Source organism: Anas acuta, chromosome 11 (genome assembly GCF_963932015.1).
Source record: "Anas acuta chromosome 11, bAnaAcu1.1, whole genome shotgun sequence".
In the NCBI taxonomy this organism is placed as follows: domain Eukaryota; kingdom Metazoa; phylum Chordata; class Aves; order Anseriformes; family Anatidae; genus Anas; species Anas acuta.
This window is the reverse complement of record NC_088989.1, coordinates 20,194,564-20,209,819: the sequence shown is the minus strand read 5'-3', so window position 1 is coordinate 20,209,819 and position 15,256 is coordinate 20,194,564. Positions and strand designations below refer to the sequence as shown.

Sequence of the window (15,256 nt, the reverse complement as noted above, 5' to 3'; positions counted from 1 at the left end):
AGCGGGGCGCCCAGAGCCGGCCCAGGCCCAGGCCCAGCCCCAGGGGCGCCCACCCGGGCGCTTCCCTCCCGGGGTCCCCGGGCGCTGCCCCCCCCGCGGCCGCCAGGGGCCGCTCCGCTCCCTCCGGGCGCCGCGCGTGCGAGGGGCGGCCGCCGCCCCGCGCGGTGCACTGTGGGGGCTGTAGTCCCGCGGGCGGCGCTCCCCGCGGGGCGGGCGCGGGGCGGGGACTCCAAGCCCCAGCGTGCCGCGGGGCGCCGGCCCGGCCGTGCCTTTTGAATGATTTCACTGCGCTGGGCGCTCGGGGCCGGGCCGGCGGCGCGGAGCGGAGCGGAGCCGGGCAGGGGGCGGGGGGCGGCCGGGCCCTGCATGGCCGCCCGGGGGGGCTCTGCCGGCGGCGGGGGGGCCATGGCGGGCCGCGGCTGCTAGGAGCGGGGAGGCGTTCGCCGGCGGCGGCTGCCGACATGTCGCGGGGAGCCGACATGTCGCTGGGCGCGGAGGAGGAGGAGGAGTACGGGCGGCTGGTGATGGAGTCGGAGCCCGAGTGGCTGCGCAGCGAGGTGAAGCGGCTCTGCCAGGAGCTGGGCGAGACCACCCGCGAGAAGATCCAGGCGGCCGAGTACGGGCTGGCCGTGCTGGAGGAGAAGCAGCAGCTGAAGCAGCAGTACGAGGAGCTGGAGCTCGAGTACGAGACCATCCGCGCCGAGATGGAGCAGCTCAAGGAGGTGGGCGGCCGGGGGCACCGGGGGGGCCGTGGGGACGGCGAGGGCGGCGGCCCCGGCTGCCCGGAGGGACGGGGCGCCCAGAGCCTGCGCGGCGCCGTGGAGGGCAGAAGGCTGGCTCGGCACGAAAAGGCTTCGCCGCCCCTCGCGGGGTGTTTGCCGGCCCCGGGAGCTGGCGGTGGGGGAGCCCCCCCCTGCTCTGGGTGCCCCGCTGAGCCCCCACAGCGAGCGGGGAGCGGGGCCGCTGCGTGCCCGCGCCTCGCAGCAGGAGGGGCACGGGGCGAGCAGGGGGCACTGATGGGCGCCCCGGGCCGGGCACTGATGGGCGCCCCGGGCCGGGCACTGATGGGCGCCCAGGGTCGGGCACTGATGGGCGCCCAGGGTCGGGCACTGATGGGCGCCCTGGGTCGGGCACTGATGCGCGCCCTGGGTCGGGCACTGGTGGGCGCCCTGGGCCGGGCACTGATGGGCGCCCTGGGTCGGGCACTGATGGGCGCCCTGGGCCGCATCTTCCGAGCACAGCACGAGGCAGGGCTTGTCACCGACCTGCTCCTGTGCTGGTCTGACACCAGTGTGAGGGTTCTCCCACAACGACTTGATGCCGGCTACCGTGAGAATAACCCAGCGGGCTTTGGTTCACGTAGCTATGCTTCCGTGCAGTTCTATTTGAATTTTTTTTTAAAGAAACCCCAGATGCCATCTAATCCTTGCAACAAAGTAAGCTTTGTCAGAAGAGGTGCTATGTTTTACTGCGTCAACTGATGCCTGTGTTTTCCTTATGGAAGATCAGAAGTGCACCACCGTAGGAAGAGTCCTTGCACGGAGCGGCACTGCCGTGTCGGGACTTGCAGACCCACGGTTACCTCTCCTTGTGAGGGTAGCTGATGTCCTGCCAGTCTGCCGTGCCCTGAGTCCCATGGGAACACGTTTGTCTGCCTGAGCTCTTGGTTATTTTGGTGACTGCTTCTATGCAGGCAAACCATGTGCTGCTTTTGAGTTGACTTAGGCCTCGCCTTATTTGCAAAAGATCTGATACAGCCTGAGATGTAAATGCATGTGGATTTATTTGACTGGTGCAGCCTATGTCCTCTTGGTCTTTGGTTCGTCTCATGTCAGATGGAAAGGGATGTCACATTGCAATACAGTATTTCAAAGGGGAAGTAAATACAGATGGATTTGCACAAATTCAGCTGAACTTGTGAACGCCCTCACTTCCTGCATCCTGTGTGTCTTTTGGTCTTCTAAATGGGGCTTTATTTTGCTTTTATTATGTTAAACAAGTATAAGCAGAGGAGGTTAATTAGTTTGCATTAAATAGCTATAAACTTGTTAACCAAATGCAGGCAGAACTGAGGGACCGCTGTAGCCAAAGCCACTTGAAAGCAGCTCAGCTCTGACTGTCAGGGTGCCCAGATGTGTTGGCCTGACCACCTCTGGGAAGCGGCCGTGCCACCTGGGAGTCCAGGGTACTAGAAACAGCATCGGAAAGGAGGGGAGAGTGATGGGGTTGTGCTAAGGGGAGGGAGGAATCAGCAAACACGTTTGGTAGGTGGGGTGGGGAGATGTGGCTCTGGGCGAGAGGCGCACGGACAGGTCCAGCCTCATCCAGCAAGCCAGCACCTGACCCGCGTGTGGAAGCTGGGTTGTCCCAGCCACAGGTGGCACTTCACTCCCTGGGCTGTGCCTGCATGGGCGTTGTGTGTGTAGTCCTTCAGGTGGGAGAAGGGTTGAAGACAACTTGGTTTTGTTCTTTTTGGGCTACAGCATTTCAGAGACTTGTAAGAGAGATTTTTGGGAAAAAAAAAAAGTCAGGATCAGCAATGATTCATCCCTTTTTGCTTTTAATATTCTGGAAGATTTGCTTTGTGTGTGCATGTCCTGTTGTAATTAAGTCAAAACCTGGGAGGCAAACAATTCTGGGAATGGTTTGAGGACTCTGCTAGTCATCCTACACAGGGAGAAAAACATCGCTCCTCTAGCTCTCTTGTGATGCTGCAGAGGAATCTGGTCTTCATTAGATCTTGTAAACCTTTAGCAGATGCATGAGGCATGTTCTCAGAGGAGGAGTTTATCTTCTTTGTTGTTTATGTAACTTCTTGCTTTTCTCAGGCATGTTTAGAGGAGCCTTGCACACGAGGCTTGCCGCAGAGCAAGCTCTAGTTCGAAGGGCTTTCACCTTGGGTTACACGAGGTTGCTCCTGGGGAAAGCAGGGGAATTGCAGGTGGGGTGTCTGACTGGAAAAGGGGTGCTTTCTGTCCCTTCTTATCATGACTTTATGCAGCCTTTAAAAAAGAATTCCAGTCTCTTAGATTCTTGTTCTGTTCCCCCACTGCATCTAGAGAGCTGGGTAGCACAAGGCCATGTTATGCTGAGTGCTATCAAAGTTTCCTGTCCTGCTGGCTGTTGTAAATTTGGATATACTTTAATTTGTTTAATATTATGAAGCATCCTGTGTCCTGGCTCTATTCATACCATAGGTAAATGAGCTCTGGCCTTTGGAACTTTATAATGTAGCTCGTTGAGAGTACAGGCTTTTCGGCTGCGGTTGTCAGATCTTGCACAGCTTTCTGGCCAGGTTCTCCCCCCTGTCTGATTGTGGCAGAACTTCCTAGCCGTAACTCCCCAGCTTTATCTCTCTGGTAAGTGCACGTGCTATCCTCATTGCTGTACCCCACTTTGCAAAGATACCTTTGTACATATGGTATTTGCAATTATCATCCTGATAAAACTGGGGAGCTGTCCTCTCCTTGCACGTAGGCTTTGCACAAAACTCTTTAGTTGGGGTCCTCGGAGAGTGTATTTGTCCTTTTATCTATTCACGTGCTGGCTTATATCTCACATAACCCCTCTCAGGGTAATTTGTGCTGTGTTTCTTCTACAGTTTTCATTTGAGATATCAAATGAAAAGACAATGCAAGCTGTCTTCCCAGGTACACTTACTGTCTATTTTGGTCCCATCCTTACCTTTGTAAAATGAAATTAATATCAAATCTTATTAAATGTCACAGGTTAAAAATACATTTCCCAGTTCAGAGAGATGGGATGCTGGCTTCCAGTGAAATACTACATCACATTGTATGCCTAGGGTTTTGATCATCCTTTTCTCCCCGCTAGGAGATGAAGCAACAAAGAGTTGTTTCCGCAGGCGGTGTTCAGCTCAGAAGGCATCCCGTGAGCCTTTGTCTGTGTTGGCGCTAATTGTACAAATGCCAGGGCTGCCTACCTGCCCCAGCCAAAATTTCCACACTGGTGGGGAAGGTGTGCAGGATCGGCTCTTGGTGTGGGAATTCGGCTGTTGGCGTCCTGGTGATTTGCAGCAGAATGTGGCTGGGAAGGCTGGCTTCGAAGAGGTGTTACTGCTTCGTTCAGTACTTCTGAGTTGCTTTTGAGGTGTCAGTTAGATTTATGGCTAACTGTAGGGTGAGATATGAAGCTGGCTGCTGTCCAAAGGTACTTTCAGATTAGATGTGTATGTTGTGGTGGTGGTAGACTTGCATTTAAACCTTCAGAAAGCAGGGACGCGATTATATTATGAATTATTTATTTCTGTAATAATGTAGAAGTGTGCAAGTAGACTGTGGCTGTCCTTAAATCCTGAGAGCAGGTGTCAGTACATCACAGCTAATGAGAAGGCCTCCTTTGTGCTTTCAGGGAGAGAGGTGGGTGGCAAAGCTTACAAATGAAAGAAGAGCAGCAATAAAACAAGCATCCTGTTGTTGTCTCTGATATTATTTGGGCTTAAGCAAAATATAGCCTGCCTTTTTGTTTGTTTGTTTTTTGTTTCCCTTACGCTTTTTTCTTTTTCATGTGGTGTCTTGAAGTTGTGCTCTTGAGAGCATCAAATGCACCCAGTAACAGAAGCAGGTGCACGGTAAGGGTGTTGTGTAGCTGGCTGAGTGTCCAGGTGTACCTGTGATGGGCAAGCCAATACAAAAGTACTGCAAATGTTAAACAATTCAGAAGAGTATGCCAAATAACTTTACATTTTAATTATTTTTTTTAGGGAGGGGAAGACAAAGGGAAAATGTTAACCAAATCTTCAGTTAACATGAAAAGTTATTTGAGGTGACTGCAGAATGCCAGGAGAGAGAGCAGTGAGCTGCACATGACTGTTCGGTTCTCTGTAGGGTGGCAGCGGCTCTTGGTTCTGTTTTTTGCCTTCCAGGACTACGTACTGACTGCACTGCGTGCCACGAACCCACTGTAGAGGACTCCTGGACAGGCCTGAATGTTTCTCTCAGGCAGCTTGCAAGTGAAACCTTGAGCTGCCTCATTTCTCATTAAGATAAAGCGGGGCATGTTCTGCTAGTGAGCTGATACATGCCCAGGCTGAAATATTGGTGCCTCTTATTTGAATATACTGCTCAAATGGAGCGTACGCTATCTGATCACAGAGGGAAGTTTGGCTTTGGTTAATTCACTTACCTATGTAACAGTTACTTGGACGCAGGGCTGGTTTAACATTTGCACTATGTATATTCAGAAGGGGAGAAGCAATCATGCCCTTTCCTGTTGGGGAAAAATGCTGAATGCCTTATTGACATAAAAGCTCATTATTGGATTTTACTTTCAAAGCATTTTACCTACTGTGCTGCTGTATTGCTATGCTCGTTCTGTGTGATGGAACATAAGGACAGAGGAAAGAAATGGGTAGGTTAAAGTCACATAACGAGCCAGTGGCAGATGGGGATTAAACCCTCTGTGCCCGTAGTTCAGCACTTGCTTGACACCAGGTCTTTCCACGGTAGGTAATGATGTTCAGTAGCAATACCCCTAAGGCCTTAGGTACATGTCTGCATCCTCCTCCTGACAAATATTCAGAGGTCATGTTGAAAGGGAAGGACCCTATTGGTGTTTGACGTTACACCCAGCCATCTACCACTGTTAAATCAAAGGAGTTAGTGTGTAAAATAAGGGAAGTGTGTGCTGGTTTGGTTTGGTTTTCCCAGATAGACCTTGTTAGGCCAAAGTTGTTTCTGGTTGTATGTATGTAAGTGTAGAATAAAAAAAGGACAGCTACAAGTTGTTGGGGAACTGATCAGTTTTGCACGTGCTGATAGAAAATACTTCTGTGAACTTCTCTTATGGATTTAATGGTGGTTATTACTTGGACAGACTCTAACACCTGCCACGCTTAAAATGTAAGGAGAGGATGGAATTGATGTCTCTGGTCTGAAGTAGGACAAACCTGGGGGGGGGGGGGGGGGTCAGCAGCCCCCAAGGAACTTAAAATATTTTGATAAATTATGATTGGATTACATTACGAATACAGCCACCTGTAATTTAATCTGATGTCTGGAGCAGTGTGGACACCTGCTACTGTGTTTTGGAAAAGCTGCCTTTCTTGCATATCTGTATTTTTGTGAAAACAAACCTGAACAGTGAAGCATTCCAGTTTTACCTGCTGTACTGGAAATAGTAACCTGTAAGTCTTTGTGTTTTTAACTTAATTTTCTTTGCCAATGCTGCTTCATTTGGCTTGTTAAAAATCAGAAAGATTATGTTATTCTAGAAGTGGAGTAATGGTTTCCTCATAGAGATGCCTAACTTTCTTCTTGTGCTTTTTCCTACAAAATGCACTTCATACTATTTAACAGAACATCAATAAATATTTGGTAGAATAGTTAAGACCTTTGGGTGGCTGTCCTGGTTAGAGTAGTAAAAAAAAAAAAAATAAAAAAAAATCAGAAGTAGTGGTTTTCCTTAAGTTTCTGTAGTCTCAGCTGAGAGCTGGGACTTGAACTGTGCTGTTTCTTTTTTTTTTATGCTTGTCCGTGCCTTGGCCAGGAACGAGGGCTGTCCCTGACCATCCAACAAACATAAGTTTGTTTTGAATTTTCTACATTTGATTAAATTCAAGGTTTCACAAAACAAGTTTGGCAGCTGTAGTCCCATCTGCTCCATATCTTTTCCCTGGAAGCATGGCAGTGCCTAGTGTTGGCTGTGCTGGCGGGGCGGATACAGTGATCTGTGCTCTGGAACGGAGGCAAATTTCCCTTTTTATGTTTTTGTTAGCAGGTTTCTTTTGCTTTCAGATTAGGTCAGTTCCCTGATTTGGGACCCCCGTGCGCTGCAAGTGGTGGTGCAGGTACCGCAGCACTGAGGCTGGGTTACAGCAGCAGCAGGTGGTGGATGCACCTGCAGCTGGTCTAATGCTGAGCTCCACTGTGACACTGCTGCCTGAATAGCATGACCCGTACCGCAGGGTGCTCGTGGGTCCCTCTTGCAGCACTTTGTCTTTACCCAGAGAGGCTGTTCCTACTAGACACTCAAATTGGGCATCCATTGGCATGCAGTTCCAGATATGGGCACTTCAGAGCTGAGGCTCTTCAGATTTGGGGTGGTGGGCTGCGGGATGGGGCTGCTGGGTGTTCAGGGAGCGTGAAGACAGGGAGATGTGGACGGCTTTGGCAGGAGGAATGCTGTGTGAACTACCGCATGCTGGCAGCTCTTCTGCCCAGGTGCTGTAGGGGCAGGTTTCTTCCAAGCGGTTTTGCTGAGGGCTTGAATGAAGCTGGAGGGGTTCTGGTGGGCACCGCTACCGGACTGCTTGCTGTGTGCCCGCACATCCCGTTGGTGGGGGCGGATGTTTGTGCAGCCCTGCTGCGTCAGACATCCTGCACCTAAACTGAAAGTCTCAGCGTCCGGCTGCGCAGGGGTTTTCTTTAGACTCTGCTGTGGTGATCCCTGCAGTTTACACGTTTCAAATCACAATTCTCGCTGGCTGTTTCAAAAACTGCTGGAACAAACTCTGTAGTTTCAGGGGTATTAATACCCAATATATCCCTTTGAATTTAGGAACATATTTCTTCGAACCTGAAAGAAAATTCTAATGATTTGGACAAGTGCCTGTTTTTCCTAGGAGCGGGGTGAGGGGGTGGGAACAGCAGTTAGCAGGGCTGTGTGCTGCCCTGGAGTTAATGGATTCACCATTTCCTCTTTCACTCTACTGTATGTGAGGTTGTGACTAATCTGCAGCAGTGTGGGGCCATAAGATGACTTCCAGAGGGTGATTCATCCTCCAGGCATTCATTCGCTTTCTTTCTCTGCGTTTGGCAGACTGCAGAGAATGGTTTGTTCAGATCTGTAACTGAGCAACAGAGGAGTATAACATGGGTTTGAAATATGATCCAAAAAGCCTTAGCAGAGGGAAGTGACATAAATAAATTTTGCCATCCAAATGAACGTAGGAGCCTCCATTTTGGAGAATAGCAGGTTTTAAGTGGAAAAGCTGCAGAATGGTGCCTCTTCATTATTTCCCCTTTTCTCCAGCCCTTTTCTTCCTTCTCTCCATCTCGTGCCTTACCTCTGCTCCTTTCTCCCCAGCTCTTCTCCCTAGACTGGTTGGATGCGCCCCATGCAGCAGATGCTGCCTCTGTCCCCAGCTTGGCCTAGGCTTGTGCTGCAGGTGGTGGCAGGACCAAAAGCCCTCCATTCCTGGCCCAACATGACCAAAAGCCCACCAACAGGACCAAAAGCCCTCTGTCCCTGGCCTGACAGGACCAAAAGCCCTCTGTCCCTCGTCTTGTCAGCAGGCAGGCCAAAGCAGGCCGAGGCAGGCTCGGGGGGAGTGCCCAGAAAGTACTTGACCAAGCAAACCACGTGGCTGGAGTGGATGTGGGCCGAACTAGGGATTTTGACCCAAGCCTAGTCAGAAATAGGTTTCCCTGCAGTCCCAGGGCCATGTTTGGCACTTGGGATGGGAGCAGCCGTTCCATATTAGGGCCTGTGTAGCTCCCGCAGAAATGACTGGCATGTCTGGCGGTGTGCTGCAGCGGGCTGTACGGCCCGCCCCGCCGCTATGCCGCAGTCCTTTGTCTCCTTAATCTTTGTTTTTACCCCTTAATTGCTGCCAACGTGCGGCTTGGATCTTAGCGAGCCTGTGAAGCCGTGCAGCTGAGCGCTGCGCTGCAGGCAGTGAAGTATTACGGCTGTAAATTCAGTCGGAAGCCTCTCTGCGTCGGTGCTGAACAGAACTGCCTGCTAGTCTAGCACTGGCTCCTAAGCAAAGCAGCGTGTTGGCTTAGTGGATGAACAAGCTTATTTCTCCAATATCACTGCAGACCAAACAGATGTTTTAACTGCCCTCCAGCCTGCCCAAACCAACCAGGTTTTGTTACTTCCTATGTGCAGACTTAGTTGCATCAACAGGCCCCTTTTGAGGTCAAAACCCCTTTTTATTTTTCAGATACTCGAGGAAAGACATTTGTTGGTAGCTTGCTGTGCCGCATGCAGAAGGGCACTGCATGTTTCCAGCCCCACAGGGATTTTGCCAGGCTCCCTGCGTGCAGGGCTGCAGGCATGCAGGGAGAAGTGTGGCCCCATCACAGCCTGCTGGGGTGCCCTGCTGGTGCATGAGTGGGACCTCGTGGCACAGGGGCGGCAGGAAGGAAGTTGAAAGAACGCGTTTTTTGGGCAGGCAGTATGTGATTATTCTGTGGTTTGCTCTGATTTCATTTGGAGAGGGCATTCTGGCCTTTGAAATAGGAATCAGCTATTGTAGGGTGAATACAACTATTCCCAAGAGTCTCTGAGCAGAAAAAATAGTCGTGTAGCGTGTGCCCTCAGCTTTGGAATGTTCTGTCAAAAGAAGAAAGATCACTTTGCCAAAACTTACTTTCCTAAAAAAAAAAAGTTGATCTCTGGTTTAGATGGAACCATTCAGTAACATTCATGATTTAAACTTTCCCATGGCACAGTTTAATCCAGTAATTTTCTGAAGCCTGTATCTGTGTGAATAAGGGTCCAGCCTGATATGTGTCTTTGATTCACTGTGTTCAGCAGCTACGTAAGCACTTCCCCTTGGCTCATTCTGGTGACACTTTTATCAAGTATTTGATTTTTAACCAAGAAATGGTTAAACACAAGCTTTCTCCACTGTTTAAAAATCAGGTTTATATATATAACACAAATCAGCTCTCTTGGAGTGAGGAACAGGAATTGATTTCTTCATTTCCAGGTCAGATTTTCTTGTCCCCTTCAGACTTATAGAAATGTACATAGTTTGATGGCTGTAATGTCAATAACAGTGAGGCTTGACCTACAACAAGAGGTGTCATTTTTCTCCCTTCCTCAAATACCTGTTGTTCTTCGTGGTTCTTTTTTCTTCTTCCAACATTTTTGGCTTCAATCTTTGGCATTTCTCATTGCAGAAGTCTATTTTACACGCTCGGTAATGGTTTTCATTCTGTCACTCAACACTATTGGGATATATTCTCCTACATCTTACAGCTGTAGTGGTAGGCAGAGGCTTTTAAAAAAGCATTTGCATTTTGAATACAGCGACATATTTAGTGTGACGAAATGTGTAAGAAAATGCAAGCCTTTGTTCACCCTCTGCAGCGTCAGTACTTTAAGGAGGCTTTGTCCTGGCCTTGTCCTCCAGAAAAAGACCCTGATTTTCTTTTCTCCCAGCTACAATGGAATGATAAGCTTTGTAATCTTAAATAAATCTGACTGCTCTAGCTTTTGTCAGCCAGCTCTCTGGTCTTTCATAACAATATGGATGGTTGTTTTTAAATTTGAATGGCTGGCTGGCTTTCAAGATGAATGAGATCCTGTCATGTAAAAATCTGTCTTCTGTGTACATGGCAAGTAAGTATAGTGTGGAAGTGGGATCCTTAGCATACTGTGTAGCTACACTAAATCTGCATTTAAATAGTGCAAATGAGTTAACTCCAAGTGCATGAAAACACCAACATTTTGTTAAATCCGAATATCCCCTTGCTAAGACAGGTTTATTCAGCATTGCTTGTGGTCTTCCTTTTCTGATGAGAAAAAGAAGGCAGGTGAAGTGGATTGCAATTTGGAGCATTACATTGGATTTATTTTTAGTTTTGCATCACAATTTCTTTCCTTCCATATTTTTTTTATAAGATTTTTCTTTCAAATATAAACTTTGGTTGGACCAGATCATCTCGGAGGTCTTTTCCAACCTTAATGCTTCTATGCTTCTTGGGTTGCTTTGTCACTGATTCAATCCACAATCAGTTTAGCAAACATCGTATAACTTTTTTAGTCTGTTTACACTAGGAGATAATGGTTGTGTTCTTCTTGGCACTTTGGTGTTCAGAGCTGTTTTGGGTGGACAGGAAGGCATTTGTCTGTCCCCTCCCATCAACTGCAAAGCTTGCATAGAGCTGAGGAGGGAAGAATTGTAATTTATTTTCCTAATTAATAAGATATTTCTCACATCTGATTATTCAGCCTGTGGGAGTTCAGTGGGGTTAGAGACCATTCTGATATGACTGACTCATATGTGAGTTATGACAGTATTGCCAGAAAAGCTAACTGAAGTGAGAGGGACATAAAACATTCAAAGTCTCTCTTCTGCCATGTGCTGGACTTGCACTGGATGCGCAGAGGAGATCTCTGCCCTAACTTCTATTGGAGACCTATTCAAGAGAGAGAAAGGTGCTGCTGTGGCCTAAATAGGCGAAATCTTGGCTTTGTGCACTGAATATATATTGGCAATATTGCAAGAGTTAAATGCCAAGACATCAGGAATTGTGCCTTAAAAAAAAAATAATTAAAAAAAAATGTATATACATGCCTGCAGTCTTTCAGAGCTAGAGGTAGAGGCAGGAGAAATTGAGAATTAGGTTTATTTGTTTCTTTTGTGCAATGACAAAGGCTAGGAAATCCCTGAACTGCCCCAGCATTTTCCCCTTATCTCTGGAATAGCAAATATTCCATGACTCCGGTAGCTGGGTTTTAAATGCCAAATAGACCTCTGATACTCCTCATACAGTTTTGGACTCGCATGTATGAAGTGTTAACTGAGCATCTAACCTTGTGCAGATGTTTGTACTGCTAACCCCTTAACATAAACAAATGCATACACCAAATCATGCCCTTAACTCTGGAGCTGCTTTGAGTTTAATGTGAGTTAAAGCTCATGCTTTCAAAGAGCCTTTGTAGCAACTTTTCTAAAATCAACAAAAAAGTATAGTCTGTGTTGGTGCTCTAATTACTTACCAAATGGGAGGTTTAACGGGAATGCAGGCGGACCCTGAAATCTAATGACCAGGACAGCAATGACCTTTCTTTCCTGACGAGAGGGAAGGCATTTGCTAGCATTTCCTTGGAGCTGGGGCTCGGTGTTTGGTGGGAGAGCCAGCATCTTGCAGCCTGGAAGGCGAGAGACGCCCTTGGAAATGCTTGGATTTCATTCTGCAGTTGCAGTATCAGATTTTTGTCTTGTTTTTCTCCCTCCATTTATTTGAAATGGGTTGGGAGTGTTTTAATGGGCAGGAAATGGGGATGGCTGTTCTGTGAGCACAGCTGTTTTAAATAAATTTGAAGCAGTGGAAGGGTGGAAACAGCCAAAAACTTTGTGGCAGTGAAATATCTTGTTTGCTTTTTGAAAGAGCAAGCTTAGTTGTGTTGTTTTTGTTTTTTTGAACTGTCCTCCTATATCCTCAGTTTACAGCATCACAAGTTTCTTTACTGTGTCAACGAGTCTGTTAAGGATGTTTCCTCATTAAATTTGTAAGAAAGTCAGCTGAAGGAAAGGGATTTTAGATTTTAGGTATTACTACTAGAGACTAATCTTGGATTAAAATTCATTCCTTTAGTTTTGTTTAGAGATTAAATTTCTAATTCTTTTTACCCTTGTGAGAAAGGAAGTACACCCTGAAATTCTAAAAGTTATTTTCAAGTGAAACTTATGTACTTAATCAATTCTTGATAAAACTCCCTTAAAAGCAGTCCACAGGATGAGCCTTTTCTCTCACACTTGTGGTGCAGTGCAGGCAATTACATACCAAGTGGATGGACTTGGCTAATTCCATGTGACCCTCTCAATTGCATTAAGAAATCTTTGTGAACACATCAGACCTACTCAATATAAATACAAATTTCCCCACAACACACAACGAACACCATATCAATTTGTATTTGACACTGGAAGTTAATAAAGCATAGATGTGTATTGAGTGGCGTGCAGCAGGAGGCAGCCACCTGTGTTTTTGTTTCTTCTCTGTGTACATACGCACGTGTCCAGTGAAATCTGATGAATTCTAGCATTATGAGAAGTCTGAAAAAAATGAGTTGTTTTTTTTTTTCTTTTCATACAGTAGCTAAACACAAGAAGAAAAGACCTGGATTGTATGCTTTTTTTTTTTCAGAATGCATTTTGAGGGATGTTTATGATCACTGACTTCTTTATGTATAATGAAAGGATGTCTAAATCAGTCTCTTATGTAGACCTTGGCAGCTGCCAGTTGAGTTGGGGGGAGAAGGGTAAGAAGGGGAAAATGAGCCATGAGCTAGGCACTGAACTTTTAACTGTAAAACCTAGGTTACAGTGAGCATGTAGAAAACATTCCCCATGGCTGCCCAGTCCTGTGCTCATCAGAAACCTCCTTCCTGGAGCTGGGCTGATGGAGGATGGTTCAGCCTTGTCTGATAGCTTTTGCTTCCTCTTTCCTCTTCTAGATTTTTTTTTTTAAAGGATGTCTGTACAGATCTGGTTTCTGCTTTCTGAGTAACTTTTCCTTGAGAGATTCAATGGATCTGTGAAAGGCTTTTTGAAGTCATCTTTCCCAAATGGAGTTGGGTCGTTCTAGAGCTGCCTCTCATCGTCTGGCTTTTAGTCTGCATGCTTGCCTTTTCACAAGTGTCTGGCTCTTTCATTCAGATCCCCTCTGGTTATGGTTGTTGAATTCAATTTCCTAATTTAATATGCATCCTTTTGGTAATTCAGTCTCAAAATTTCTTTGGTTTCAGAAGATTAAAGGAATCACTTTTTTTTTTTTCAACAAATGTGTTTTCTCTCACCTTCCTGTCCTTCCCTACATGTAGTGTGTGTGAAAGAGCCACAGCCTTAGCCGACTGGAAAAGGAAAGGGAGCCTCTGAGGGTGGGGGGGACCTGAGCTGGACCCTGGGTGGGTGACAGGTAGCTCTGTCGATGCTCCTTACTCCCACCCTACCAAGAGAAACTGCAGCTGCTTGGCTCAGCAGGCTCCAGCCTCCTGCCTCTTAGGTCATATGTTCCCTTCTAACCCCACAGGGGGTTGGATTTTTTTTTTTTTTTTTTTTTTTTTTTTTACTATTGTTGATTATGAAATCACTGAAGTTGGAGAGCAGAGTACTTTATATAACCTAAAGTTTCTTAGTTTCTTCTTTCTTTTCTCATGAAGGATTTCTACTGAGAGATCTTCAAAAGTGAAGGCTTAGCATAAAATATAAGATACTAGGAGTTCTATTTGAAATTTAATGTTACACTCTGTTACAAACGTCATATTTCTCTTAAAACATCAGGCATCACTATGTGTAACTGTTGTATTCATTAGGGTTTGTGTGTGTGTATAGCTGTGTGTACGTATATATTTGTGCATGTACCTATATATATATATTTATATATATAAAAGTAACCATTACGCTGTCATTTCTGTATGCTCTGTGTTAATGTTATGGCACTGCCACACGTACAACTATATAGACAGCTGGGTTAAAAGGAAGATGGTGAGCCTGTCCCAGGTTGCTATGTGTAGGGCACGGTGACCGTGGGTAGGAGTGGTGATCTCCCCAGGGTAAGTAACCTCTAGGCAGAGCGCTCTCTCTGACTTGCAACTAGCTCAAAGCCAACTTCAAATAGAAGTTTATCCATGCAAGACAGGTAAGTTTGTCAGTGGTGGCCTGCTGGCTCTGACCTTACAGCAGATTTGCACATAAATCTCTTGATGCTTGAGCGTACGTGGTTGTGGGGTGGTTTCTCAGGGGTGGCATGCTGGGTGCCGTGGCAGCGGTGCAGGGCCTGTTCCACACAGCAGCAAGCAGGCATCTCTTGGGAGGGAGGATACGTGAGGTTCACCATGCAATGGTTGTGGGCTAGGATGGGTGGAAAGGGCTCAGGACATGCTTAGGAAAAGAAATCTGTGGTAGGAACATGTGTGTGTGCGAGGGTTTCAAGTATGACATCTACTTGCTCCCACCTGCAGCTTTGCCTCTGGCTTCATTTCAGGCACATTTGACTCAGACACAATAGGTGAAATACAAGGCAGCTATTTTTGTAGTTTCTTCTTTTAAGGGTAATTAGTGCTTTTTGCATGACTGCAGCCTATGTTCTTTATGGAGAGTCCAGTTCAGGAAGCTATTTAAAGGTGGGCTGAAGCCAAAGTATCCAAAGTAAGCTGTGGGAAATGAGACTGCTTGCACTTAGCTGGCTAAATTAGAGTGGTGTTTGGGGAGTGGGGGTGTTCTTAAACACTCCCCCATGCCGCCCAGTTACAATGAAGTCTTGTTCTAAGATCCTTCAGTAATCATAGAAATATTTTAAGAGCACATTTGAGTCACTTGGAATAATTCCAGCTATGGAGTTGTTTAGCTCCAGCCTCTAGTGTATTTGTGTTGCTACAGAACAGTCCATAAAAAATAAAGACTGAACCAAAGCACATACGTAATTAACCACAAACCCAACGTGCCATGCTTAACTTATTTTCTAAGTTTCTTTTCTTGGCTCGGAGGTGGTGGGGTCTCCATCTTTGGAGCCATTTGAACCCAACTGGATGCTGTCTGGAGCAACCTGCTGTA

The 15,256-nt window shown here is 47.0% G+C and overlaps 1 protein-coding gene across 5 annotated transcripts in view; it reads left to right on the top strand.

Annotated features, from left to right (window-relative positions):
• The first annotated feature begins 306 nt into the window (after window positions 1-306).
• BICD2 (BICD cargo adaptor 2) overlaps window positions 307-15,256 on the top strand; it is an 88,013-nt gene continuing 73,063 nt past the window's right edge. For 3 of the 5 annotated variants that reach the window (XM_068694026.1, XM_068694025.1, XM_068694023.1), the window contains exon 1: window positions 308-722. In XM_068694026.1, the coding sequence (XP_068550127.1) occupies window positions 462-722 (261 nt within the window). In that variant the 5' untranslated portion in view covers window positions 308-461. Of the gene's footprint in view, window positions 723-15,256 lie in introns of all 5 variants that reach the window. The other 2 variants (XR_011100113.1, XM_068694024.1) reach the window with 2 other exon arrangements.